General features: G+C 39.6%; 1 protein-coding gene across 8 annotated transcripts in view; it reads right to left on the reverse strand.

Annotated features, from left to right (window-relative positions):
- Window positions 1-1,959: 1,959 nt before the first annotated feature.
- The window catches only part of PRDM5 (PR/SET domain 5), a 138,012-nt gene continuing 112,405 nt past the window's right edge, over window positions 1,960-27,566 (reverse strand). For all 8 annotated transcript variants that reach the window (XM_034771862.1, XM_034771863.1, XM_034771860.1 and 5 more), the window contains 2 exons: window positions 14,880-14,984; window positions 1,960-4,248 (listed from right to left, as the gene is read on the reverse strand). In XM_034771862.1, coding sequence (XP_034627753.1) covers window positions 4,084-4,248; window positions 14,880-14,984 — 270 coding nt within the window. In that variant the 3' untranslated portion in view covers window positions 1,960-4,083. The remainder of the gene's footprint in view (window positions 4,249-14,879; window positions 14,985-27,566) is intronic.

The raw sequence follows: 27,566 nt of genomic DNA on the forward strand, positions 1-27,566 counted from the left end.
AACCCACTTACAAATACATTTTGAGACCTATCAGACAGTTTTTAATCCATTTAATGTGTGTCAGGTTAACTGTGTGTCACTTTAGTTTGTTTAATCAAATTATTGTGTAGTACCAAGTCAAATGCCTTAGAGAAGTCTGTTACATCAAAACTATTACTTTTATCAACCAACCTTCTACTCTCATAAAAAAAAGTAACAGCTTAATTTGACAGGATCTATTTTCCATAAACCCATATGGATTGGCATTAATTATGTTACCCTCCTTTAATTCTTTATTAATCAAGTCCCCATATTAACTACTCCATTAATTTGGCTAGGATTGATGTCAAACTGACAGGCCTAAAATAATCTGAGTCACTGCATTTACTCTTTTTAAATATTGGCACAACATGGGCTTTCTTCTTCTGGAACTTCCCCAGTGTTCTAAGACTTTTTGAAAGTCAAGTTCTTTGAAAACTCTTGGATGGATATTAGCCACACCTGCTGATTTAAAAATGTCTAACTTTAATAGTTGCTGTTGTAACTCAGGATGATGATAATTTGGAATTGAAAGAGTGTTAGCTATATCATATGATGATGATATCATCTGTTTTTTCCCCAAACACAGAACAGAAATATTTATTATATATTTCTCCTTTATTATTGATAATCTTCCCTTTCCATCTAGTAATGGACCAATTAGGGTGACCAGATGTCTTGATTTTATAGGGTCAGTCCTGATTTTTGGGTCTTTTTCTTATATATACTCCCCATCCCATCCCGATTTTTCACATTTGCTGTCTGGTCATCCTAGGACCAATACCATTGCTAGGATGCTTTTTGTTCTTAATATACTTAAACTCCTGAAGTTCCAGATGGGCATCAGTACAAGATTCAGCTCTGAGATAGCTTATAGTCTGCTGAAACTTCAGCATAACTTCCTGCAGCTCCTGCTTGTTTTCCCTGGAGGTCTCGCCTCCAAATATTGACCATGACCATCCCTGCTAATGAGAGAGCTTGTCAAATACACAGCTGCAACTATCAGTTACAGTATAAACAAGTATAATTGAACTTTTGCTGCAATTTATTCAGTAGTGCTTTGACACTAAATAAAATTAATAAAAATTAATGATTTTTCATATTCATGCAGATAATCACATTTGAGAAAAATCACTATTATTCAAAATTGTTCACCAAATTGTTTTAGAAAAAAATTGATAGAAATGATTACTAAATTGAAAAAAAGTGTTCCATAGGGTTTTGAAAAGGAACACATTTTCAAATGAAAATTAAATAAAAAAAATCAATTTAAAAAAATATATTTTTTCAGGTTTGTTTCCTCCCTCTTCATATTCTGTCACTAAAAAGTGTGAAAACAAAAGAGGAGGAGAAAGCAAGTGGGGAGGAGAAAGAAAAAAAATCCCACCCAAATTAATATTTTTTTTCATTTTATTTTTGTCAACAACACACATTATGTTTCTGTTCACTTATTGGCTGAATGTAACTCTTGGTATCAGGTTTCTCTTACTAATAACAGCAGCAAGTTAATTTAAAATAATCTGTTTCTGCAAATATCCTTGCCAGTAAACTTCTTCACGAGAACTTTTACAAAAGAGGAGTAAACATAAATTCAACTTAGTCTTTTGCAGTATTTGACACACCTGTAATATATATATATAATTAAAGCAGACAAAACTGGTAAGTCTTCAGACTTTCATAAGATTCTCAGAAACCAAACTATGTATAAAGAAATCTACATTTAGAAGTTTCACAAAGGTAGTTGAGATTCCAAACTAACAAAACATTCCCAATTATTCTCCTCTTCCCAAATTTACAGATGTCCTACTCAATAAAATAAGATTCAATATGTATTTCAAAAATCAAACTGAATGCAATAAAATGAACTAACCATTGTTGAATAATGAATTATAAAATGAAACATACTTTGTGCCTAAAATATGACATTGAGACAAACTGTTATAAAATATAGGAAAATACGTTCTATTTTAATTAAAATTAAATATCATAGGTTATAATGTATCAAATATAAAATGACAACATATGCATGTGATAAATTCTCCTCAATTTACTGTCAAATCTGATTAATTCAATGGTGCTACACTGGATTTACATTAGCGTAACAGAATGGCCCATACATTATAATTACATCTTATATGTGTAGCATCATATCCGTTGGCTTATTACTATGTCTATTCTAGTTTTATAAGCAAGTTTTTGGATGACAGACTTTAGTGTCATCCAGATAGAGCAGAGGTACCTGGCTGGTCACATGGTACCTAAACAAAAGGTCATTGGTCTGGCCTAAAATGATGATGCTTCCACCTAGTTAATTGCATTAAAAGACAGTAAGTACATTAAAAGTCTTTCTTATAAAATGACACCTTGTAAACAATTGCCACAGTTGCCCCACAGTATTATACAACTTTAATGGGAAAGGAAGTGGTCCAAAAAAAATAGTCTTGTAGTAAAATATGGTGAACACTATGGAAATGTGGGCAACCCCCCCGAAATAGTCCTTTCCTCAGAACACACTTATTAGTGATATACTTTCTTTTTAGTTTCAACAGGAACCCATGAGGTGTTCTGTTCACATTTTTGAAAATTAATAATGTTACTGATAATTCTCAAAACTGAAGAGAAAATGTGTAATTGACTGTAGGCTATCCAGTGGATTGGATACAAAATACACGTAAAACCATTAATAGGGAAAGAAAAGATGATGCTTCTGGCCCCCTCATTTCCTTCCAGAATGGAAACAGTGGTTGAAATTCTGTCCCCAGTGAAGTCAAATTGAGTTTTACCATTGACTTCAGTGGGGCCAGGATTTCACCTTCTATTTCCTCTTGCTCATCCATCCAGTGTCTGTCTGGTCACTGTTGCAGTCCAGGGGGAAGTTTACAACATTTCCCATCAGCAACTGAGATAAGCTTCTAGCAGGAACAAGGTGTATAGTTACAAATTATTCCTAACAATATTGGTCCACATAAACTAAAATGAACGTGAGCACAGAAGCAGAGCCCTAATGTTTAACTGTGAAGACTACTGAGGAATTGTATAGAACCTCAAATGCAATCTACTGCTAGAGTTACGCTTTTCACGGTCTCATTAGGTAAAAACAAGCTCTTTGTTATACAGTAGCATACATGGATAGCATATGAGAATTCTTTTTAAGAACTGTGGAATACAAGTCTTAATCTAACATCTGGGAGAATTTGACTGTTACACAGTTGTACACAATATTTTTTTCCTGCTGCTCATTAACAGTTTTATGAAAACCAAAGCCATTTAAGTGGGATAATCAGGGCAGCTGATTTCCACAGGATAAAACCTCAGGGAACAGCATTTTCCCCAGCAAATTGAATACACATTTTTTGCCTTAACCAGACAATTGTATTTGCAGAAGCCATGTTTTTTTCCCTCCTGGCCCTGCCAGTTACAACTGTGGGCATTAATATGGTTTTAAAACCTAAATTGTTCACAGCTTTTGCTCTTGGCTTGTCTCACACAATGGCAACTAGAAGAAATTATGCCTTTCTTGCTGATTATGTTAAAGTGTGTGAGAGTGCAGACTCCTGCAGTTTCTGTACCATACATAAAATTGACCTTGAGATGCCACAAAGTTAGTCCATTTTATCTAATAATTAAAGGCACTAAAAGTGTGAAGAAACTATGTTCTAATAAAGTGCGGTGTTAATATTGGAATAAAATTTGTTTGGATCACTGGTCAATGAGGATGAAAGTAAATTTATCCAACTGCATTTACTGTGCTCCAGAAGCTTCAGATACACTGATCTATGTCCAAAATTTCAGGATAACACCACCAACATCTAAGGTACGAAGGCTGCAAATAAAACTGTGTAGATTATAAGAGAAAGAAAAGTTCTTTTATCTTCAAATTGTGTTTTACTTGATTAAAAAAAAAACCTCTAGTAACAAACAAAGCCAAATGGAAAAAAGATTGTGGACATATTACAGTTATTTTTCCTGACTCTGCTCAGTCATCAGGTGAGAAGTCTGGAGTTTGTACATGTACAAATAGAACACTCTTGAACACTAGACACACTCTTCTTGCATAAGCCATGGTTAGCTGTCAGTTTCTCCATGGACATTTTCCATGTGCACTTTGAGGTAGTCGTTTCTTGTAAACTTCTTGTGGCAAAGCTGGCATTCAGCCATTGGACGATTGGGATTGTGAGTCAGCTTGTGTCGGATCAACATTTTCTTCAGGCTGAAGGATAAATCACAAACCTAAAGCAGGGAAAACATGACAAAAATAAAAAATATTCAAAAAACCTGAACGTGTGTAAAACATTTTACTTATTTTAAATCAATGCAATGATACATGAACTTCTAGCATTATGTATTTGCAAAACTGAGAACATGAGCTAAGACTTTGGAAGACTAACTCCCTTTATTGCTCTGTTTCTTGTATCTTTGCCTTCTTAGGTTAACAGTTGGCAAGATGGGCAATTTTTTTTTTTTTTTTTTTTTTTTTTTTAAAAACCACACTTCTGGAAGCATTGAGGAACTTGTTCATATGCATACTTGTACTGAAGTCAATGACTTCCTAGTTCTTCAAAAGAATTGCATTGAAGCTGACAGGACTGCTCATGTTGGGTGAAGTGCCCACATGTACATATTTGGAAAATTAGGCCCTAAATATATATGTCTTGCATATTGTGAATTCATAGAACAAGCCCAATCTAATAACTGAACAAAATGTTAGTTGACAAATTTAGCTTTTCTGCACACTGACTGTCAGATTGCAATTTCTTCCGAATTATTTATTTGCCTTCACTCAATGAATGTTAAACTCTTTGCAGAGCTCATGCAAAGTATTCACTTGTCATTTGAAATAAGAACTGTGTTAGTCATGATTGGTCATATCAGTCACATGGTACTATTTCCATTTCTTCCCCTCAACCCTGCACAGCTTCTACAGAGTGGCTCTACACCCATTTCATGGTTTGGAAGAAGTGCAGAGGATTTCTCCTTCCCGCCTCCCTGTATATCTGCCAATCTTCCTGCCCAGATATTTGGGTTGGGCACTGGGAGCTGGATTTGAACCTAAAAATATACCAGTAGGGAATAATCCACTAAGTACCCTATTGCTCATTCAATGTTCCCTTAACTTAAGTTCTGATTCTGTAACCCTGTCTTATATTGAGTAGTAGTAGTATACAAGTGCATTAATGTCACTGCAACTAGTCAAGAAAAAAATACTCCTAAAAGTAAGTTACAGGATCTTTCCCATAGCCAGAAAATGAGGAAAAAAAAACCTCACTGCATGCCCTGACTGTGTTTGCTTGCCCAGAATTAAACTATAATGATTGATTAAATGCTTTTCATTGCACTTTGGAACAAAATTAGAATTACTGTAGGCAAATCAAGAGGCAAGGTAGACGTAGGGCACTGAACTTTCAAGTGCTATGTATGTACTTTAAAGAAGGACTTTCACTGTTGGAAAATCTGAAACAAAAGAACATTGTTTTGTCAGCAATTTCTGTATTCTTTGTGCTACTGCTGTGAATGTCTGTCAGAAGATGATTGTTCTCCTCCATGAAATAACTTCGTGTGCATGGACGTGGAGTAGAATCACAATGCTATGCTTATATTGGTGAAGAGGAAAAGTAACATGCTGAACGAAATGAAGGTGGCCACCAACATAAAGCTTCTTGTATATTTCTGTTAAAGGGACACTCAGTTAAAACATACACTCTGGGGTCTGGACCTTATTGATGCACTTGGGCATGATTATCATAGAAATATTAAAAAATTATAATAGGAATAATAAACTCTCTACTGTATAGTTTTAAGAGTAATGTCTATAGAATCATATCTATACTTATTAAACTTCAGAGGACTTTTACATAAGGATGAAGTGAAAGGAGGAAAATAGAAATAGGGGGAGTGAAAGAACAAAGGGAATGGTAGTAGCTATTTAAAGAATGGAAATAGAGAAAAGGAAAGTTAACTGGCAATAAAATAGACAAAGACTGAGGAAATAATGTCAGACAGAGGAGAAAAGGAATGAATTAATACAAAGCAGAGGAACAGAGACATGGTAAGTTTTTATTTTAGTTTCATAAAAAGTTGTTGCAAAAACATTGTGCTGAAATACATATAGAGATAATCCAGGCCTTGATCTCAGAATAATGGTGGCCTAGAGTACATGAGCACACTTGCTATGCCATGGTACAAAAATGTCTCAGACAGACAAGGTCTTACAGTAAGCTCCCAATATTATTATTTGTATTGTAGTAGCCTGGAGGGCGGGGGTGGGGGGAGGGAGAACATCAGGGCATCAGTTGTTATGCGCTTCAAGTAGATGTTGAACAGTGTGGGTGAAAGAAGGCAGCTTTGCTGGACTCAAACAGTGGTGTGAAATCACTCTCCTATTGTGCCATTGACGAGAACTACACTGCTGGCCTTGGCATACAGTTGTTTAATGGTAAGAATAAGTTGACGACCAACATTGTATTTCTTCATGGTTGCCCAGAGAGCTTCGTGCCATACTCTGTCAAATGCCTTCTTGAAGTCAACAAAGACATGGTAGATGTCCTGCTAGTGTTGTAAGTACTTCTCACATAGAACACGAAGGTTGAAAATCTGTTCTGTGGTACTTCTTCCAGCACGAAAGCCAGCCTGTTCTTCAACTATGATATTTTCCACTTGTGGCTTTAATCTGTTCAATATGCCTTTCAACATCACTTTGCTGGGATGGCTAATTAAGCTTATGGTCTAGTAATTTTGATACAATTGCAAGTTGCCTTTCTTTGGCAGAATGATGATTAGTGACTGTGTCCACGTAGAGGAGCCAGATCTTATTGCAGACCTTCCTGAGTACATCTATTACTATTTCTCCTCCGAAATGTCATCAGTTTGGCTGGGATGTTGTCAATACCTGTAGCCTTTCCATTCTTGAGTGATTTCATAGCTGTCTCCACTTCTTCATGTAGTACTGGAAAGTCATCCTCCTCTGTTGAATCTGGGCTGTCTAAGACACTAGGATCTCCATTTGTCTGGTGGTTGCATAATAACTGATGCCCAAGAAGATCACATATGCACAGTCACCATTGGGAGGGAGGGCGAACAATCTAAAATCTTCAGTTCTCTGATGTCATTGATGGCCTGGCAGGCAGTGAAGATGACCTTGCCAACCTTGTGAAACAATTGGATGAAACCTCCGCAAAATATGGCATGGAAATCAGTGCAGAGAAAACCAAGCTGATGACAAACGTGATGCCATCGGCTCACATATTACTATCAGTGGACAAGAGCTGGAGACAGTGAAACAGTTCAAGTATTTGGGGGCAATCATCACTGATCAAGGATCCAAGGCAGAAATTCAGGCAAGAACTGCGCAAACAGCAGCAGCCGTGACAAAGCTAAAGCCAATCTGGAGGAATAAGAACATTTCCCTGGAATCCAAACCAACTGCTGCACACATTGGTCATCTCCATTTTTCTGTATGTGTGCGAGACACGGACCCTTATGGCAGAATTTGAACGGAAAATACAGGTAGTAGAGATGAGATTCTTCCATAAAATCCTGGGCATCTCCCATCACATCACTAATGAAGAGGTCCACAATATCATCAACCAATGCGCTGGGTCATATGAAGACCTCCTGACGACCATGAAGAAGCACAAGCTGAAATGGTATGGCCATGTAACAAGATCATCTGGCCTATCCAAGATCATCCTCCAAGGGACAGTACAGGGGAAGAGAAGAAGAGGTAGACAAAGGAAGAGATGGATTGAAAACATAAAAGAGTGGACAGGAACGGACTTTGCGGAGACTCAAGCACTAACACACAGTCATGGGGTGGAGACAACTGGTTGATTACTCATCAATGATGGTGCCCCAATGACCAATGTCGTTATGGGAGTGATGATGATGATGATAATGATGAGCCCGGGGGGAAGGGGGAAAAAGGGGGTTCCACCGTGCTAAGGTTTATGCCACCAGTTTGTATCCAAGCTGAACTGTTAAGTTCTGTCAACACCATTTTAAGGGGTATCGATTTTGCAAATCCATTTTCAGAAATTAATTCTTCTGTATGTAGGATAGCTTAATAGTTGTTTTGAAAGATTGCAGGTATATTTTCACATACTGACTTTCATCTTGGTACATTGGTATTTGTGTATGGACTTCTTAGGCGGTAACTTTTTTTTTTTTTTTTAAGCATGTCCTTGGGGTGATTGAAGAGTGAAACTTGTTGCACTCTTGTAATAACAACTGCAGTCCTGGGATCACAACATCCACCTTTCCTGCAGGAAAGGAGTGTCTTATAAGTATGGGACCTTGGTAGTAGCAGTGGAATTCACTATCAAGAAAGGTGGAGTTTTAAAGCTGTAGTTGTGCTAACTAGTGCTGGTGCTGCATTTCAAATGGTGCGGCTCCCTTCTAACTCAATAAAACCAGTTCAATAGGTTTATATAAATAGGTTATTCTGACCTGGAATGTAATTGTTTTATGCCAATTAAGGAAAAGTCATAGGATGGTCATAGAGAAAAGGGCAATAGCCAAAGGCAATATTTTGTATGCAAAATAACTTATTTTTTCCAAACAACAAGAACAGTAAATATGCTGTTGCAATGGAGCAGTGTTAAAAAATGAGATGACATAACAATGCTGACCTTTGAATAGCAAATGTGGTGATCAAGCAATTATCCTTTTACCCCAGGCAACAGGAGAACCGTATGACCCTCTGAAAATAAAAGTTACTTATAGAGGCCATTGCTCTGGTCTTATGTTGGTGCAGTGGCTTTTGCTGATCTCTTGCTCTCTCCTACACTCCCATACAACCCAGGAAGTAACCTTGTAGCTCTTAAGGCTTGAGTAAAGTTTGTCCAGCTGTGACCATCATGTTCCGCTCAAACACATGCACACACACAAATCCAAAAATGTCAAATGTAATGGCTATTTTTGTGATAATCATGACAGCCAGGAAACGGACATTGTATATGCTCACACAGATATTACATACATATATTTGTATGCACACAAAACCTATATACTGTACAATAACCAATATGAATACCTCCTCCATGAATAAATGCAGTATGTCAAGTTCACCTTTGAGTAAGTAATTTCTAATGAATCCCCATTGTACAACGATGACAGCTTAACAATGGCAGATTGTCTGCCATAAGAGAAGGATAAACTGCTTACAGACACAGGTTATCCAATGTTAATTCCTCTTTATATTCAATAATGGCAATATCGCAAAATTCCATGCAAAAATAAAAAAGTGCATTACCAAGATTAAACCTTAGAATGAGGCCACAAAATGTAGCAGTGTTAAGAATAAGATTAGCCAGTCAGAAATATTTCTTTAAACTGCAAATGTAATTCACCTAAAATGAAATGCATCATTTCCTGATTATTACTATGTTTACATATTGTAAAAATCACATTATGACAACAGAGCTTTCTGACTGTTTGAAAAGCAGTTCTGGAGTAGAAAAACACCATGGAATGCTGAAGGAAAAGGTTTCTGAACAAGGCTGATAAAGCTGACAATTTAATTGCCTAATCCAGCAAAGCACACAAGCACATGCTTAAGTAATAACTCCTAGCTCTTTTCATCAGTAGATCTCACAGTGCTTTACAAAGGGCAGCCATTTATATTACCATAGAGGGGCAAGATCATTCAGCGCGCAGTAGCAGAGCTAGGAATTGAATCCATGTCTCCAGAGTCCCAGACCACTGCTCTTTCCACTAGGCAATACTTCCTCCCATGTAATGCTGAATCAAGGCCTAGAACTCCAGAATAATTCCTCTATATTTTTACATTAAAAAGCTTATTAAGGTTATATTAAGGACACATTATTTCATTTTCAGTGGTCATACGATGGAGTCTAGCATTACACGTTACAGGCTTTGCTTCAAGCCCTTAAACCGTTCTAATTATCTTCTTTTTGGAAAGGAACAGAGACCAGACAGTATAACAATCATTACTTGACTATATGATCCTTCTTGTGATGCTTTCTATGTAACTGTAAAATTGTTTTAAAGTGTTTGCTTTTCATCTCAATTTTGTAATTAATCTGTTACATTTTATTGATTTACAAAGTCCTACTATATGCTCACTTGAACATTGAATCTCATTACAATGATCAACGGTTTTAGTGTGGAAGATGGTGATAGCCAACACACAAAGGTATGTTTAGGGTCAACTGAAAGAACAGTGTGAAGAGATTGTACCATACCGGAAATAAACCAGGATAGGCAATGCATGCACTTTTTGCTCCTAGAGAAGCATCTGTTGCTTATAACAGCAACTATGGTTCATTTGTCTTTTTGATAAAAACATGCATATTTTCAGAGGACAGATATCATTTAAAAAAAAATCTCAATTCCAGTTTAGTGCACTTTTTTTGTAGATGATATGCTAAGATTTTCACTGTCGTATGTGGGAAGCTGATTTCCACTAATATTACTGAGATCTGTGCAGGATTCAACTTTGAACCGTTACCCTTATGAAGGTGAAGTAATTAAAACAAAAACCTTGACAATATTTTTGATGAAAAACTAAGCAGATTTCAAAATAAATATAATATACTAATCAAAAGTAGTGCATGGATTACTTTGACTCACTAAAGCCCAATACCATAACATCCATCACATTTGCTCCTAGAGAGAGGAAAAAAAAAAAAAGGAGAAGCTGCTGTTTTTATTTCTGGTTCCAGAAGGCAAAGAATATTTACACCCAAGGAGCATTTTCAAAGGTAAAGGTGCATCAATTATTTCTGTTAGGGGCAAGTGAAGCCTTTTCATGAGGCCAATAAAAAAGCTTTACTTCAACAGATGAAATCTGATCTTGTTTAACCCTTTGGCACTAGAGGCATTTCCTGGTGCTAAATGCTAAAGTCGTTAGTATTAACGATGGCAAAGCTTGACACCTAGAATAAAGGGGTTATTTAAAAGGCACTGAATAGTCCTTATGACTGCTCTTGATACCAGGTAAGAAAAATCAGTGATTCATTACAGGACTTTTTTTTTTTTTTCTCAGTATGATCACATATACGCTTGAATTGGTAAATAGAACGGTCACTGAAAGAAACTAAATTTGTCGTACCTTAAAAGGATTCTTTACCGGCCTGATCACTGCAACTATTATAGCTCTATTGGACTACCCTCCTAAGTAAGAATTTGCCAGAACTGGCCCTATACGACATCTCAATCCTTATCCCTGCATACATGAAGTCACAGTGAAAAAAAGGACTCAATGAGCGTTTGTTACTCTCTCCTGGATGCTTTACTGCCTCTAAAACATATATCAAAAATAGGAGTCCAGAGAATAGCAGGAAGTATGATTAGTGACATGGAGAGTCTTCATGAGGACAGACTGAAAAAAAATGAGACCATTTAGCTCACAGATAAAGAAGAATAAGAGGGGACATGATAGATGTATATAAATAATGAATGATATAGAGTAAAATCATGCACTCCTATTAACCCTTTCCTATAACAAAAGGATGACAAGGGGACATTAAAGTGAATGGCAAGACATTTAAAACTGATCAAAGGATTTAAATGCATAATTAACCTGTGGAACTCATTGACTCAAGATGTCTTTGAGGTCAAGAGCTTCGTAGGAATTTTTTTTTTACCAGCTAATGAGAATATCTACTATTACCTTAGATAGGACTAAAAAAAAAATCACAAATAATATAAATCTGCATGCTTCAGTGCATAAGCCAACTCGTAACTGATGGGAGTCAAGAAGAAACTTCTATGGGCAGATTATCCATTTTGGGACTTTTTACACCTTCCTTTAATGATTCTGGTACTAGACCGCATGTGAGACAAGACACTGCACTAGATTAACCCATGCTAGTGTTTGGTTTCTAGGTTCGTAACATCTTCAGCTGGGACTCCAATTGGAAGGAAAACTCTCTATCCACTCTAATTCTGCACTCAGTGGTAGATAACGATACGTAACTGAGTAATGTCTGAACCACTATAACGTGGAAGCTTCTGTGTGGGTAATACCATCTAAGGAAACGTAGCATCCACTAGCAGTGTGGAGCTGATAAGAGAACGTCAATGAAGAGTAATTTGGGTAGATGGGGCAGTAATTTATTTTTTAGAATACAGAGTGAAAAAATCTTATGGGAAAAGAAAGGAGATGAATGAGTACCCCCAAAAAACAACAACAAAACCCAAGCCCTTTAGAGTAAGCCTGTTTTGAATGGATTATGTTTTAGTTTACCTTTTTTTGGTTTTTTAAGCTAGAGAAGACACTATTCCCTCTGACTAATCAGGCAAATATAGGGGGCTGCTGGAGCATGACTGAATTTTTCCATTTTGCTTCTACCAACACATAGGTACGTAATACTCCAAAAAGGTTCCGCAAATAGATATTTTTAAAGGTGTGTGCAGGCCAAGCATATAATTATGGATGATGACATTAGCCTCAGCCACTATAGGAAAATTACACAGACACTGCAAGTTGGCTGAAAAAATTGAGAGGAAGTACAGCAATCTGAAAGCTGTAGAAAGCATTGACAATGACTCTAAATTAAGGAAATCCTATATAAACTGGAGTAGGATTGCTCCAACAGAATACTGTCTGAGCCAGTAAGAGGGATTAAATATCTGTAGATGTGTGCACTATTTGAGATGTTGCCATTAATGCAAATTGTGGTGTCCCAGAAAACATTTTTGCACTCAACATGAAACTGGGATTGATTCTAATGGGGTCATTTGGAAAACAATTGATCTTTCACTTGCTGGACTCACTTCTGTTTCTGTATATTTAATAATATCATACTATGGTTTCAAATTGGTTAGTGAACATCATGGCTCTTATAATTTTCCACAATTCTATAAGGATTTTGGCTTACAGAATAACAGTCTCATCCAGACCAAAATACACAGTCTTCTGAGCACACAAACCCCAGCAATTCCCACATGCTGACTCTGCACTGGGCCAGCACATACAAAGGGCAAGACCTGAGCAAATCAGGGCTACAAATGGAAGCAATCGTCACATCAGGGAGCTGAGGAGTGGCTATGGGTTAAAGTTCATGTAAATGAGCTCCTTATTTCTGGGTACCACAAATCCTCTCTCCACATTGGGTCTGTACAATCCCATAGGAGTTATCCTTACTTTAACCCTGAAATAACCCATATGCATTGCCCAGTCAAGGAGTTTAGGGTGAGAAACTCCCAACACCCACAGCACAACTTTTATTTAAAGCCCTGTGCTCATTGGTGGGGTGCTCCCCTACCCTGACCACTACTGAAAAATGGGATCAGGAGTTGGGAGTTCTCCTGTTCCTGACTGCTAGCCAGATCTGGTGAAGCCCTCAAACACTTATTGATACTGTTGGAGGGCTTCTTCCCTTTCTCCAACTCACTCACTGTTTGGGGCATGAAGGGGATCTTCAGCTTGATGGGGCCTAACTCATCTATTTTGGAGCTGTCAGACAGAGCGAGGCTCTGTCCCAAGCACCATCAGTGCCCAAGTTTATGGAAAGTCTATTTCAGGCATGGTAGTGGAAATCCTTTTAAATCAAGAAACAAAGTGTATTTATTTACAGATGAAAGGAAATCAGAAGTACTTTGTAAAGGTCAGATCAGACTCATCAGCAAACAGAGCCTTGTAACTGAGGGCTTGTCGACACAGTGCTTTAGTCCACTCCAGAAGGGTGTAAATTCTAGTCTGCACTAGCATGTCACGCACTAACTGGCCCATGTGGACTGTGCAGGTGTGCACTCGAAGTTCCCTAGCATGCATTATGGTAGTAGTGTTTGAAATGGGACTATGTTAACATGCGCTAGAGAACTTTGAGTGCACACCAGTAGGCTCCACACAGGCCAGTTAGCACACAACACTAGTGCTCACTAGAATTTACACTCCTCTGGTGTGGACTAACACACCATGTAGAGAAGCTCTTAGGTGAGCTATCACACAGCTCACATATCTAGTTCTAAGTTGTCTGAAACTTGTTCACAAACTATTTGTTGAGCACTTTAGAATAAGGAATAAATTTGTAAAAGTCATGGTCTGTTTGTGAACTATTCATAAAAGGATAAAAAACACAGAAACAATGTTGTGTACTTTTTTAGAACCACTGAATAACAAATTTTATTCTGGCATTTAGTACTTCTGCCTAAAACCCTTCCAAAGGATATTCCAACCATTTAGATGACTATCAATTTTCAAAAGTTGAGCGATACAGCACTCTCATCGGCAAACTCCATGCACAGGGTCTCTACACCATTTATGAGATGGGACGTTACAGATCGCAAAGCACATGCTAGTGATATATTATAAAAATATATAACTGCATTCCAGCCATTACCCAAGACGCACAACTTTTAGAGATCATTTAACAAGGTGACCATGTGCCAAAGTACTAACAGTTTCAATTCAGATTTTGATTAGCAGAAACTGGAAATTCTGAATTTGCACTTGTTATTCAGCAACATTACAACCATTATATGGAAAATATATATTACAGACATTCAGATTCTACTGTAATATAGTAAATGATATTCCCATCCAGGCTAATCTCCAGCTATTAACTTGTCAAGGTCTTATAAATGAACAAAAGTTATGCCTCAAATGGTAATGAATTTGCACTGCACAACATCCAAATTACATTAAGAATGGTGCAAACAACTCTTTAGGGATATAAGCCATAAAAAATGTGTGCAGTGATGCTCTTGGAAACACAAGAGGCTACATAAAATTACTTCAATGAGCTCATTAGTTAAGCAATCAAAGACCATAAAACAGTGTAAGTTTATGCTATTGCAAGTAACTGTAAAGTGAAAATACATATAGGCCAATACTCTTATGGAAAATAAAGTCTGACTCCTGGGTTGAATTCAAGAGAAAAAGGGAAAGCTCAACTCACATCACACTGGAACGGTTTCTCTCCAGTATGGGTCCTCATGTGCTCATCCAGGCCTCGCTTCTGACTGAAAGCCTTGTTGCACTCAGAGCACTGGTATGGCTTTTCCTGTATGCAATGACAACAGTGAGTGAAAGTGAGTTTACACAGAGCACAAGGCATTAAGTGAGTGGAATTCCATGCTGGATGGTGCAAGTTTTATATTCTCTCTAAGGGATTGCAGTCAGTGAAAACAACAGAAAATGAGTTTCAAATGATTAAGTGAAAGCTGGGAAAGCTGTGGCCTGACAGTTTCCACTTCAACACCCATTATGAATTAATTATCTGTTTTAGTCTTTCAAACACAGCAGTTTTGGGGGTCTGTTTTTCATAATGTAGAAGGTACAAAAACAAAATCCCAATGTACTTTCCTTTCCTCTCTATGAAAAGTTAAAGCATAAAGACAAGTGAGTTATCTATTAAGACTCTCAGGATTTCCATCCACATTTTTCTGGGGAGTAGACCGTGAAAAACAAAATAAAATACACCTCTTAAAAAGTTGGTGACAGAAGGCTAATCACTTATTCATCACAAGATCTCCCAATGAAATACAGAATCACCAACTCATCTGTATTTTCACTGGAACTATTGGTTAGTGGCTACTTTAGCCCACGATTATTTGTAACAGTTGCAATAATCTAACTGGAATAAATCATTTAAAGAACATATCAAGAACTGCTTATATAGTGATTTTCTTCTTCAAAGCCCTTTACAACCTTCCCAAACTTAACTTAATCGAAGACCTTATATGGGAAGACATAAATCCTTCTTCATTAACAATAATCCAAAGGCATAACAGAAAAAATAAGTGACTGAATGAATAAAAATGGCGCTGCACTTACAGTCAATGGTCATTTTTAACGCTTTAAATACACAAAGGGCCTTTCAAAGTCAAATTACTGCTAGTCATTCACTTTCATGTGAGGTTTTTGTAGGGCCCAACATTTCATATTGTTTCAATTTCAAAATTTGTGGATTATTTGAGAAAACAAAACTATCAGATTTTATTTTCTGAATTAAAACAATAATAAAGTAAGTAAATGATAAAACATCAATAAGTGGGAAGTGAATACAAATTCTATGCTCCCAGTACTTCTGTTAGTCTCAAAGGTGCCACAGGACCCTCTGTTGCTTTTTACAGATTCAGACTAACACGGCTACCCCTCTGATACTTGACAAATTCTATGTAACCCAGTAATACGAAGTCACTGTTGTGACTTCATAGCTGAAGTTGTGCGATATGCAGAGTGGCATTTAAGGAGCAGGGAAAGTCACTTAGGGCTTGTCTATACTTACGCGCTGGTTCGGCGGCTGGCAATTGAACTTCTGGGTTCGATTTATCGCGTCTTGTCTGGATGCGATAAATCGAACCCAGAAGTGCTCCCCGTCGACTCCGGTAATCCTGCTCACCACGAGGAGTACGCAGAGTCGACGGGGGAGCCTGCCTGCCGCGTCTGGACCACGGTAAGTTCGACCTAAGGTACGTCGACTTCAGCTACGTTATTCACGTAGCTGAACTTGCGTACCTTAGTTCGAATTGGGGGATTAGTGTAGACCAGGCCTTAAACACTACTCAAGTGTTCAGTCTCTGACAAACTCAAAGTTTGACTGGGGACACTTTCTAGGCCTCATTCATCGCGCTGTTACTCCAGTTGTACTGTTCCACAGAAATCAGTGGCAGAAAACTATTGTAATGGGGTAGAGAATCAGGCCTTCTATATTAAGAGATTGGGGGTGACATTTTGGTCCCTTTGAAATCAATGGGAGTTTTGCTATTGAGTTCTGTAGGAGTAGAATTTCACCCTATTTGGTTTAAGTGAGTCATTTCTGGAAAGTTATCAAGGTATTTTATGTGACTCTTGGTTTATCTTTTGTTTGTACTTAAACAGCTATGTTACAATGACCCGTCTACACTACAACTGTAACAGAATCAAGAGATCTCATTACAACATGGTTGTTACACAAGTATCCAGAGTGACTGCTCTGCCTACCGTCCCTCTGTGCAGCTGCTGTTTAAGGTTAAAAGAGATATGGAGAATTTGTGCTGGCCCACAACATCAAGCACGGAATTTGTCCTTAAAGCGCATTGAAGAAACATGTTAAAGACCTGTCACTTTAAACGTTTAAATAGCCTAGTGAAAGAAGGTAGAGTAGTTCTGACATAAGCCTGTTCTGCAATTTTTTTTTGTCCCCTGAGAATCATCTGTGGTTAAAATGCATTGTTTTGGAAGAACAACAAGAATTCGGTGACAATTTGAAAACTATGTAATGAATCTTTGCCTCTTTTTAAAAACAACTCCAAAAAATCAGAGTGTAGTATTGGTAATTAATTAAAAAATAGAGATCATCAAAATATATCCAATGGACACATTTTTTCCTGAAATAAAATGGCAAATTCCCCACATTTTCTCAATCCTTTATCATGCAGTCTTGCAGCGTCTCTGGAGCTTACGGTCTTTGCGCATGCGTGCACAAACAAACACATCTGTTCTCCCCGCCAAAAAACCAAAACAATACACAGACCTAAATAGACATCTTCCCTCACATCAATACACAGACCTAAATAGACATCTTCCCTCACATAAGTACACGGAGATAAATGTATATTTATATAGCACATGGCATTTATTTAGGAACTTACACTGAATTTTAAAACTAAGTACAACTATTTAAAAAGTAAATGGGGTCCAGGAGAATAAATCAGCCTGCTTAGCAGTCTGTATGTGTGCCCAGAGGGAGTGTGAAACTACTAATGCTATAAGTAATAGAAGTGTCTGTGCAATTCAGAGAGATTTAGATAATGTTTCTGTCCAAATATTTTCCAGAGTGGAGAATGTAATTCCTGTTACTGACAGCTAAGGAGGAGAAAGTGTTGTAGAGTTTGGTTTAACAAATCATACAGCATTAGTTCATTTTGGGAGATACACTCAGACCCAGGGAAGTGAGGGGAAGAATCAATCCTCCCAGCTTAGGTGATGGAGTCACAGGGGTACTGAAGCCCCTCCAGCTGTTGAATCCCTACCTCTAGTGTGCAGGGAATAGATGGCTTATTTGTATAGTGTATTCCTGCCAGGTGCTGAGCAGTCTGGCCCCAACCAGCAAAAAAACAGAGCACATGCTAAACTTCAAGCATGTAACAAGTTTTACACTAACTGAGAAATATTTCTCCAGGATTTTAATATTCAATGCACATACATTGAGAGAGAAAACAAATCACAATGTGGTATACAGCACAAATCCGGTTAGTAGCTCAGTCTGTGCAACCAGTGACTAGATTCTGACGGATATGTGCGCTGTGCAGGATACTGCTTTCACACATAGTTTATATGGTTTGTGGCTTTTTAAAATCATTATCTTTTGTGGCTTGCATGATTTTTCAACATACAAGAAAACATACCCATTTCCTCACAAACAATGAACTTTTAAAAAAAAATGTGTGTCTAGTCCTGAAGCTCTTACGTCAATGGGAATTTTGCCGGACTGAGTAGAGACTTCACAGACTAGGTCCTGTAATTTTGGGGGAAGCTTATGGATAAACCATATGAAAAGCAGGTTTCCATAACACGCCCTTAATTGATTTTGCATTGTGGTTAATGGAAACCACATTTTCTGTAAACTCTCTGAAAATGAATTCTTCCATAGAAAACTCAAAATAAAACACAATAAATAGTCTATACATCTGTGTGGCCTATAAATACTCCATGGCAATCACTGATTCCTTAGTGTAAATTCTACCTGCTTTACTTGTTGCTTCTCTGTCCATGCAGGAAACCTACCTAGTTCCCAGTCAGTGGAGTGTTGATGCCATCACAGCTTCTCCTACCCATTTTACAAGTGCTCAGGGGTGATAGGAGTGGCTGGGCTGTTTGGGGGAGAAAAGGGCAAGAACTTCTCTAAGAAATTAGGGCTCCACACCCAGGGGACATAGCAATGGGATGAACCCACAGCCATAAGGAGCTTTCTGTTTACTCTTTTTCTATTATATTAATTTACTTAGGCTCTTATTCATATTACCCCTTGAGAAGACCTGGCTGACTGCAGAGGAGCCACCTTGCACTCTTTTATGCATATATGTAATTCACATATGTAGTACGGGAAACATACTAGAGATATCACAATTCTAATCTTCTTACTTAGTTAGATCAGTTTTAAATCAGTATAAATCCACTGACTTTAGGAGACTTACTCCTGCTTTACACAAGCCCCTGTACTTCTCTCTCCACTCAGTTCCCTATCTTCCACATATACCCCTTTTATAGTGACATCAGTGGGGTTGCATGTGTAAATCAGGATAGAATTGTAGCCTTTAATTTCTCTGCAAAGGAGAAAACGGTTACCTACCTTTCGTAACTGTTGTTCTTTGAGATGTGTTGCTCATGTCCATTCCATTCTAGGTGTGCGCACGCCCACGTGCACAGCTGTCGGAGACTCTTGCCTTAGCAGTATCCGTAGGGTCACCCATAGCGCCCCCTTGGCTCATGCATTGGTATATCAGGTGCCGCTGACCCTATGGCCCTCTCAGTTCCTTCTTGCCGGCAACTCCGACAGAGGGACAGGAAGGCGGGTAATGGAATGGACATGAGCAACACATGTCAAAGCACAAACAGTTATGAAGGATAGCTATCCATTTTTTCTTTTTTGAGTGCTTGCTGATGTCGATTCCATTCTGGGTGACTCACAAACATTATCCCTGGAGGTGGGCTCTGAGTTCACAGATGTGCAGCTTGTAATACTGCTCTACTGAAGCCAGCATCGTCTCGGGCTTACTGGGTAAGCACATAGTGAGATGTGAACGTATGAATGGACAACCAGGTGGCTGCCCTGCAGATATCCAGAACTGGGACATGGGCCAGGAAGGCTGCCAATGAGGCTTGTGCTTTAGTTGAGCAGGCAGTTACAATCGTCGGTGGAGATACCTTCGCCTGATTATAGCAAAAATGGATGCAGACGGTGATCCAAGATGAGATTCTCTGGGTGGACACGGTAAGTGCCCTAATCTTGGAGACCCTTCAGGAAAAGATGGGGCGGATCCAGGGAGTTGACTTGGGCAGGGCTCTAGAGTGTGCCCTCAAAATGCCCTCTTCTGGCCCCCGTGGTGTTTCACTGGACCACGCTGCACAGATGAATGGGAGGAGAAAGGGCAGCGGCGACTAAAACTAGTGTCCCTTCTCCTTATAAATCCCTGCCAAGGCTGCCATGGTCTTGGTGGTGGGGGCAGCCGGAATTGTTTCCTTGCTGACTGATGCATATTTAACCCTAGGGAATGGAGGGTAGCCCGAGTGTCCTTCAGACCATGCAGCCTTGTGTCCGTTTGTTCTGCCAACGGCTCAACTCCGTCGAACGGGAGATCTTGTATTGAGGACTGCATCTCCTGGGATAGGCCTGTGGTCTGAAGCCAGGCACTGCGCCTCATGACCACAGCCAAGCCAACCACACTGGTGACATCCCAGGCCATCTGGAGCAAGTACGAAGCCGCTGCGGTACCCTCACCAACCAGGGTCCAAACTCTTGGGCCACCTGCAGGGGCATGAAGTCCTTAAACTTACGGAGGGAGTCCTACAGGTTAAAATTATATCGCCACAAAAGAGCCTGATGGTTCGCGACTCAGAACTGGAGACTGGACATGGAATAAATTTTCCTCCCGAAAAGGTCTGGTCTCTTGGCCTCCTAATTTTTGGGGATGGAACTAGAATGCCCTTGCTTGTCCTTCTCATTGGCCACCGACACAACCAACGACCCCGGGGGATGGGTCAGCATATAAGTATTTGAAACCTTTGGGGGGGACGAAATACATTTTATCAGCCCTCTTGGAAGTGGGTGGGATTGAGGACAGGGTTTGCCGGAGGGCTTTGGCAATCTTTAGGACCCCTTCGTGCACCAGAAATGCGACACATGCAGGGGTGGATATGGAGAGCACATTGAACAAAGTGTCCGATTGCTCCGCCATCTCTTCTGCCTCTAGGCCTAAGTTAGTGGCCACCCTTTGGAGCAGGGCTTGGTGCTCCTTAAAGTCATCTGGTGGGCTAGCACGGGAAGGCCCCGACACAGTCTCGTCTGGAGACGAGGACTGAACCACTGGGAGAGGGCCTGGGGCATCATCCCCCGCAGGGGAAGGGGGCCTCAGGGTGGGCACCTGTCCCTCCACCTCAGCATCAGCTAATGCTTTGTGCACCAAGCCCAGTGCCATCAGTGCCGTTTGGAGCCTGATGTGGTGACTGACGATTGGTGAGACAGGCATTCGTATAACCAGCACCGCCGAGGTTGATGCAACCTCAGGAGCCAGTTGCGACGGTGCGGTCTCAGAGAGGGCTGAACTCCCTCCCATGTCGGAGGAACCCTCCTCCAGTGACCAGGGCGGGGCCGCTGATGCCCGAGTCTGGCGGCTAACCATTGCCATGGGTGACCTGTGCCTCAAATAGTCAGACCAGTGCCGGGAGTAGGGGGAGCAGCACCGTGTTGGGGAGCGTCTAGGTGACAGTGATCATTGGCGTGGAGACGGTCGGCGCGAAGATGACCAGTGCCAACTACACAGTGACCAACGATTCCCTCTGGGTGAGGCCCAGCACGAGGGTGAAGACCGGGAGCACGTTGCTGGCGATCTGTGGTGGTGAACTGGTGACCTGGGCTGATGCGGAGACCGGGGGCATGGCGATAAATGGCTCTGCCTCAGCTCCGTAGACCGGCGGCGTTCACTCGCCTTCTGGGAGGCTTTCACCGCTGGCTTGCCCTTATAGGGAGCCTTTGCTGGGTCCATTGCAGCATGCAGTGCTGGCTGCAGTGGTAGAATCCTTTGCTCCTTGGGAACCGGGAAGGCATTGACTCCGCCATCAGTCTGGATCCCCTACTGCTTCCCGGAGTTGGTGGTGCATCCCTTAGGGGGGGTAGGAGGTCCCCTTGGGGATGTGCCACCTTGCAGCTCTGGTGTGGGCGGGCGGCCCAAACAGGGTCCTTTACCCAATACCCCTTGGTCTGTCTTGCTTGGTGCTAGGTCCCGCTTCTTAGGCTTCTTCTTGGGCACTGGCGAAGGGGATCGGTGCCGGGCGGAGCCCAGTGCCAGAGGCGCGCTATGCACCGAGGCCAAAGTGCTGGCGTTGCATCCGGCCAGGCCAGCTCCGAGGCTGTGCAAAGAGCGGCTTTCATGTGGAGGACCCTCAAGCGAATGTCGCATTCTTTCTGTGTCCTAGGATGAAACTTCTTACAGATGTGACACTTTTCTTGAACGTGGGATTCCCGCAGGCACTTCAGACAGCTGCCATGCAGTCACTAACAGGCATAGGCCTATTACAATCAGTGCAGGGCTTAAAACTCGGAGACCCTCCACATGGCGTGCCCTAACTAGCTACAGTACTTCACAGATACTTACTAACTAATCTACAATGAACAAAACTATTTACAGCTGGAACATGAAGTTGAAAGGGAAAGAACTGCTGACCACTTGCAAGGCAAGGGAGAGAGGCACTCTGACCAACCACCATGGGCGGTAAGAAGGAACTGGGAGGGCATAGGACTGGTGGCGCCTGATATGCCGACCCATAAGTGCGGCACTCTAGGGGCAGCCACAGCTGACCCTACAGATACCACTAAAGCAAAAATCTCTGACAACTGTGTATGTGGGCACGCACACACCTAGAATGGAATCGACATGAGCAAACACTTGAAGAACAACTTTTCTGTCTTGGGGGATGATCTCACATTATAAGAGCTGCTTTTTCAAAACAAAACCAATCACACTATAGAAAAAAAACCCTAAGTTTCTGTTACAAGAAACTGATACTTGGAGAAGAGAAAATTTGTAATGTGGAGAAAGAAGATGGTGCTTGATGCAACCTCCCCTCTAGAAAATCTGCAGGAAAAAAATAAAGATTAAAAACTAGCAACAAGTTGGACAGAAAATAAGTGTCACTGGAAAGAACAATGGAGACACTGAAGAAATTAAAAGAAAGATGGAAAGATTTGGAGCATAAAGCAAAGGAAAACATTGCTAACTATTAACAAACAGAAGGTCGCTGGGAAGATAATAAAACCGACTTCACTTGAGTCTAGGATTGCTAGCATTATAAATCCAAATGGTCTAAACGCAGCATGATCCCAACCAACAGCAACGATGGCAGCAAAGTTATGTATTTTTGTATTGATTACATTGTGACTGTCTCGCCTCTTATTTATCTAATTAACATTAAAGTGATTTAGTATGACACGTTTCAAGTATATAGGGCATAAATAGAAACATCTATGGTAAAACAAACAGGATTTAAAACCTTCTTTCTTCCAAAACATTAAGAGGCCAATGGGAGCCCGATTGGGAGCTCAGCCTTTTCTGAAAAATCAGGTAGATGCCTAGCTATGGGATTTAGCAGTCTAACTTTGGGCTCCTGTTTTTGAAAATCTTGGCCTTATAAAAGTAAACACTTAGAGACATTAGTATTTGAACTGATAGATCTGATAGACAGATGCCTCAAGATTGCAGGTCTCAAAATTGCAAATCTTCTTTGTGTTTGAATTAAGGAATCATGGGTCATGACCCTGACTTCTAAGCAACTGCATTAATGTCTTATTAGATTACAGCTCATAGCTGTGCATGAATACCTAAAACTACCTCCCTTATGTCATATTTATCAAATAGATACAATATGTGTGTTCAGTCTCTCACAACCATGATAGATGAAAATATACAAAATTAGAAATATTTGCTGGTATGGGTGCTTATGTCTTTCTTACAGAAAACATATGCCATATACAAATTAACATAGATGGTTGCTTGTTCTTGCATTTTGATGGTAAAACTACAAGGTTAATACCTATTGTATTGTTTAGGTAATAAACAAGTAAAGCATGGCTGTGGTTTTGTGTGAATGTCTCCAAATAATTTTCTAAATCCTCATAGGAACTTGGAATTGTTTAGCAAAATGAACATGTAAAATACTAGCTCGTCAGTAGAGACAAGAAAATGATGCTAGATTGATGCTTGTTTTTCCAGAAACCCTCTCAAAAGTCAAATAAATTAGACTGAGATAAGAATACATTTCATACACAAGGTGGCAAGTACAATTCACATATGCAGCATATACTGTAAACCATACCAGAAATATCTAGGACCTAATCTTTCTAGTTATATTGATTTTATACCAGTGTGTCTCCATTGACTTCAGCAGTTAATCCTGATCATCACCAACTCCCAAACCTCTCTCTACACTCGGTTCCCCATCCACCACATGCACCCCTTTCTTGTATAGGTCACACATGCCCAGGTTCACACATCTAAGCATACCACCCACCAGAATTGCAGATCCTAGCCTAAAACTCTAAAAATGCTACATGACAGCCTAATTGCTCCCATTGCAATCAATAGTAATCCTTCCCTTGACTTCAGTGGGAGCTGAGTTAGACCAGCTGAGTGTTTTTGAAAATGCTGTTCCTTAAATTGCCTGCCCATGGAAGTGTTGAGAGAGGGGGAAGAGAACGTTCTCCAATTAGCGCCCACAAAGCCTGATTTTCTACTACCTTGTGCCCTGTGTAAACATTCACATCTGTGCCAACTCAGTGTAAAATGGCTGTACAAAGACACAAACCACAATTTAAGGCCAAATCTCCACTTTTCTAAACCTTGTGCAGTAAAATTGCACACACTAATGTAATTTAGACGAGTATAAAGGTATAAAGTTGTCAAGTCCAGGGGCAAAACAGTTATGTGATTAGGTAAAAGTTACAGTTTGATTCTGGGTTCCAATACATCTATGTAAGACTGTCAGATGCGGCTGGTTAGAGAGACAAAGTTGGCGAGGTAATATCTTTTATTGGACCAACTTCTGTTGGAGAGAGAGAGAGAGAGAAAGCTTTCAAGCTTACACAGAATTCTTCTTCATGTCTGGGAAACTAACTCAAAGTGTCACCTGCTGAATACAGGATCTTAACAGAATGCTTAGCATAAGTAGTTAACACACATTTCAAGAGGCCAAGGTGAAGTGGCCCCTTAATACCCCTCCAGTCATAGGGAGGCAAGGAAAGAGGATGGGAGACAGCAGGTGGGAAGGTTGTTAGTGGATAACAGATTGTTGTAATAAGTCATAAATCCATTCAGGACATGGTTTTTAGTGTCTACCAGAGTTATGAATTTAAGCTCCCACGCTTCTCTTTTGAAAGTGTTGTTTCTTTGAGGACTGCTAGGTCAGATGAGTGATTGCTTTTTGAAAAGTGTTCACCCACATGTGACATGGTGTTTTTGTCTTATCATTTTCCTGTGTAAGTTCATTTGAGAGCATAGTGTTTGGCTGGTTTCATCCACCTACTTGCTATTGGGGCATTTAGTGCTCCAGATGGAAGTATACCACATGTTGTGATGAGGTACACCACATGTTGTAGGATCCATGGATCTTGAAAGGTGTTTTGTGGGGGATGTTGATCATTGTAGCAGTGAAGATATGTCTGCCGAGTTTACATCTGTTGTTCTGGCAGGGTCTGGTTCCATTTTGAGTTGGTGTGTCCTGGTCTGTGGGAGCTTGCTTCTGATTATGAGCTTGGAGAGACTGGGGGGTTATTTGAAGGCCAGAAGAGGGGGTTCAGGGATTTTTTTTTCTTCAGAGTGTGGTCCCCATCAAGTATGGGTTGTAGTAGTTTGATGATATGTGGGTGGTGTAAGCCTGAGCCTCAATCATCTCTAAAGTCCTGTGCAAATGTGGTGTACAGTTGTGTTTTTGCAAAAATGCATATTCACTCACAATGGAAGAAACACATTTAGAGAAAAAACTATGAGCCTGGACTTTATGAAAGTGACTATATTTTTTTTAAAAAATCAATCAATTTTGTGATAGAGCAGCTTTTAAATAGCATGTTCTGATTTTTTGTAAATGCTTTATTAGTAAACGAAGGCATTTTCGTTTCCCTGGTTGGTAATACAGCCTGAGCTGTCTGCATTAGATACTATCTGTATTCAAAGAGGTACTTAATAATGTGTACTCTATCATAATAAAACAGCTAACAGCAAACTACTTCACAGTTAAGCAGACAATGAATGAATAAGCAATGAAAATCTTACAGAGTTCTGAGAACCCCTCTGCTTGGTCTAGAAACCCCCTGTACACATTACCAGATGATGCAGAGCAGCATGGCTATTGGGTAGTTCTTTACAAAAAAACCTATTAGTTTAGCAGCTGTGGTAACAGACCTTTGAGCCTCTGTGGATTCCAGTGGCAGGGTGTTTTTTTGGTTTTTGTTTTAAACAAGTAAAAAAATGGCTAAGGATAATTTTACTACCAATCAAATGGTAACACAGAATGTATTTGTCTATTTTTTTTAAGGACTGACTCTTCTCTTAATGAAAGATTTGAGGGAGAGAGGGGTAAAGGCAGAATCATGTCTGCTGCAACAAGAGCCGCTTATCTAGCTGATTTTTATACAGTTAAATTTCAGTCTTACAGAAGGCATTAAATTGATTAATGTCTCAAAAACATTGGCAATATTTTGTTAGGTCCCCTCCACCAGCATAACATCCCCTGTTGAGAAGAGAAGATAAGTCACCTAGATCACAGATGGTACGAGTTAATGAGGTCAAGTTTTGTACTAACATGAAAAATCTGAAAGAACTAATAAAATGTCTTTTCAACCATTGGAGATTGCTTAGAAATCAGAGCAAGTGTCTCCTTCACAGACAGAGGTCTATTTAAAGTGCCCAACAGTATACAATTATCAGTGTAATGTTTATTCAGGAAATAGGCACTTAGATCAAACACTGATAGGAATTCCTAACGCTTGGACTGGCCAGACAGAAATATTAAGGTTTTGTGATTTAAATTATTGTAAGATTCACAGACAAGAGAACATTAGATTACGAATAGCATGTTTTCTACTATTAAATTAATAACAGTATCTGCTGCTGTCAAAATTTAGCAGGAGAAATCTATCTTTCAGTTTACTTGTACTGTATTGTGTATGTAATAAAGCTGATTGGTTTTCAATTGTGACCAAAAAAAATTGAATAAAAACTGACATGTTTTATGTAAATGTCTGTTTTGCTATAAAAGCCATATTCCATCGAATACTTGTTAAATGGAAAATTTTCAGTTTTAAACAAAAACCTGAACATTTTCAAAGAACATTTGATAAAAATGAAAAAAAAATTAATATTGAAATTTTTCTCACCCGAAAAAAAAAAAAAAATCCTGACCAGTTTTAGTATATACTGTAGCTTGGTTTTATTATCACATTCACTTCTTGTATTTCACAGTACATCTCTACCCCAATATAACGCGACCCGCTATAACACGAATTCGGATATAATGCGGTAAAACAGTGCTCCGGGGGGCGGGGCTGCACACTGCAGCGGATCAAAGCAAGTTCGATATAACGCGGTTTCACCTATAACATGGTAAGATTTTTTGGCTCCCGAGGACAGCGTTATATCAGGGTAGAGGTGTATCTCTGCCTGTTTATGGCAATCCACTGCAAAGAAGTTCTATATAACCTGAAATAATTTCTGTCCCTGGGATTCAGTGAAATGAGGCTTTATTTAAACAATCATGACAAAATGTTAACAGATGTTGATCTATCCTTAAAAGAAGAGCAACACCTACTTCAAAATATATTTTCCCTCTACTTGGAAAAAAAGTCATCAGGCAACTGTAGAAACTAAAGGGTGTGAAAATGTAGGCCCTGTGG

Source organism: Trachemys scripta, chromosome 5, assembly GCF_013100865.1.
Source record: "Trachemys scripta elegans isolate TJP31775 chromosome 5, CAS_Tse_1.0, whole genome shotgun sequence".
Classification (NCBI taxonomy): domain Eukaryota; kingdom Metazoa; phylum Chordata; order Testudines; family Emydidae; genus Trachemys; species Trachemys scripta.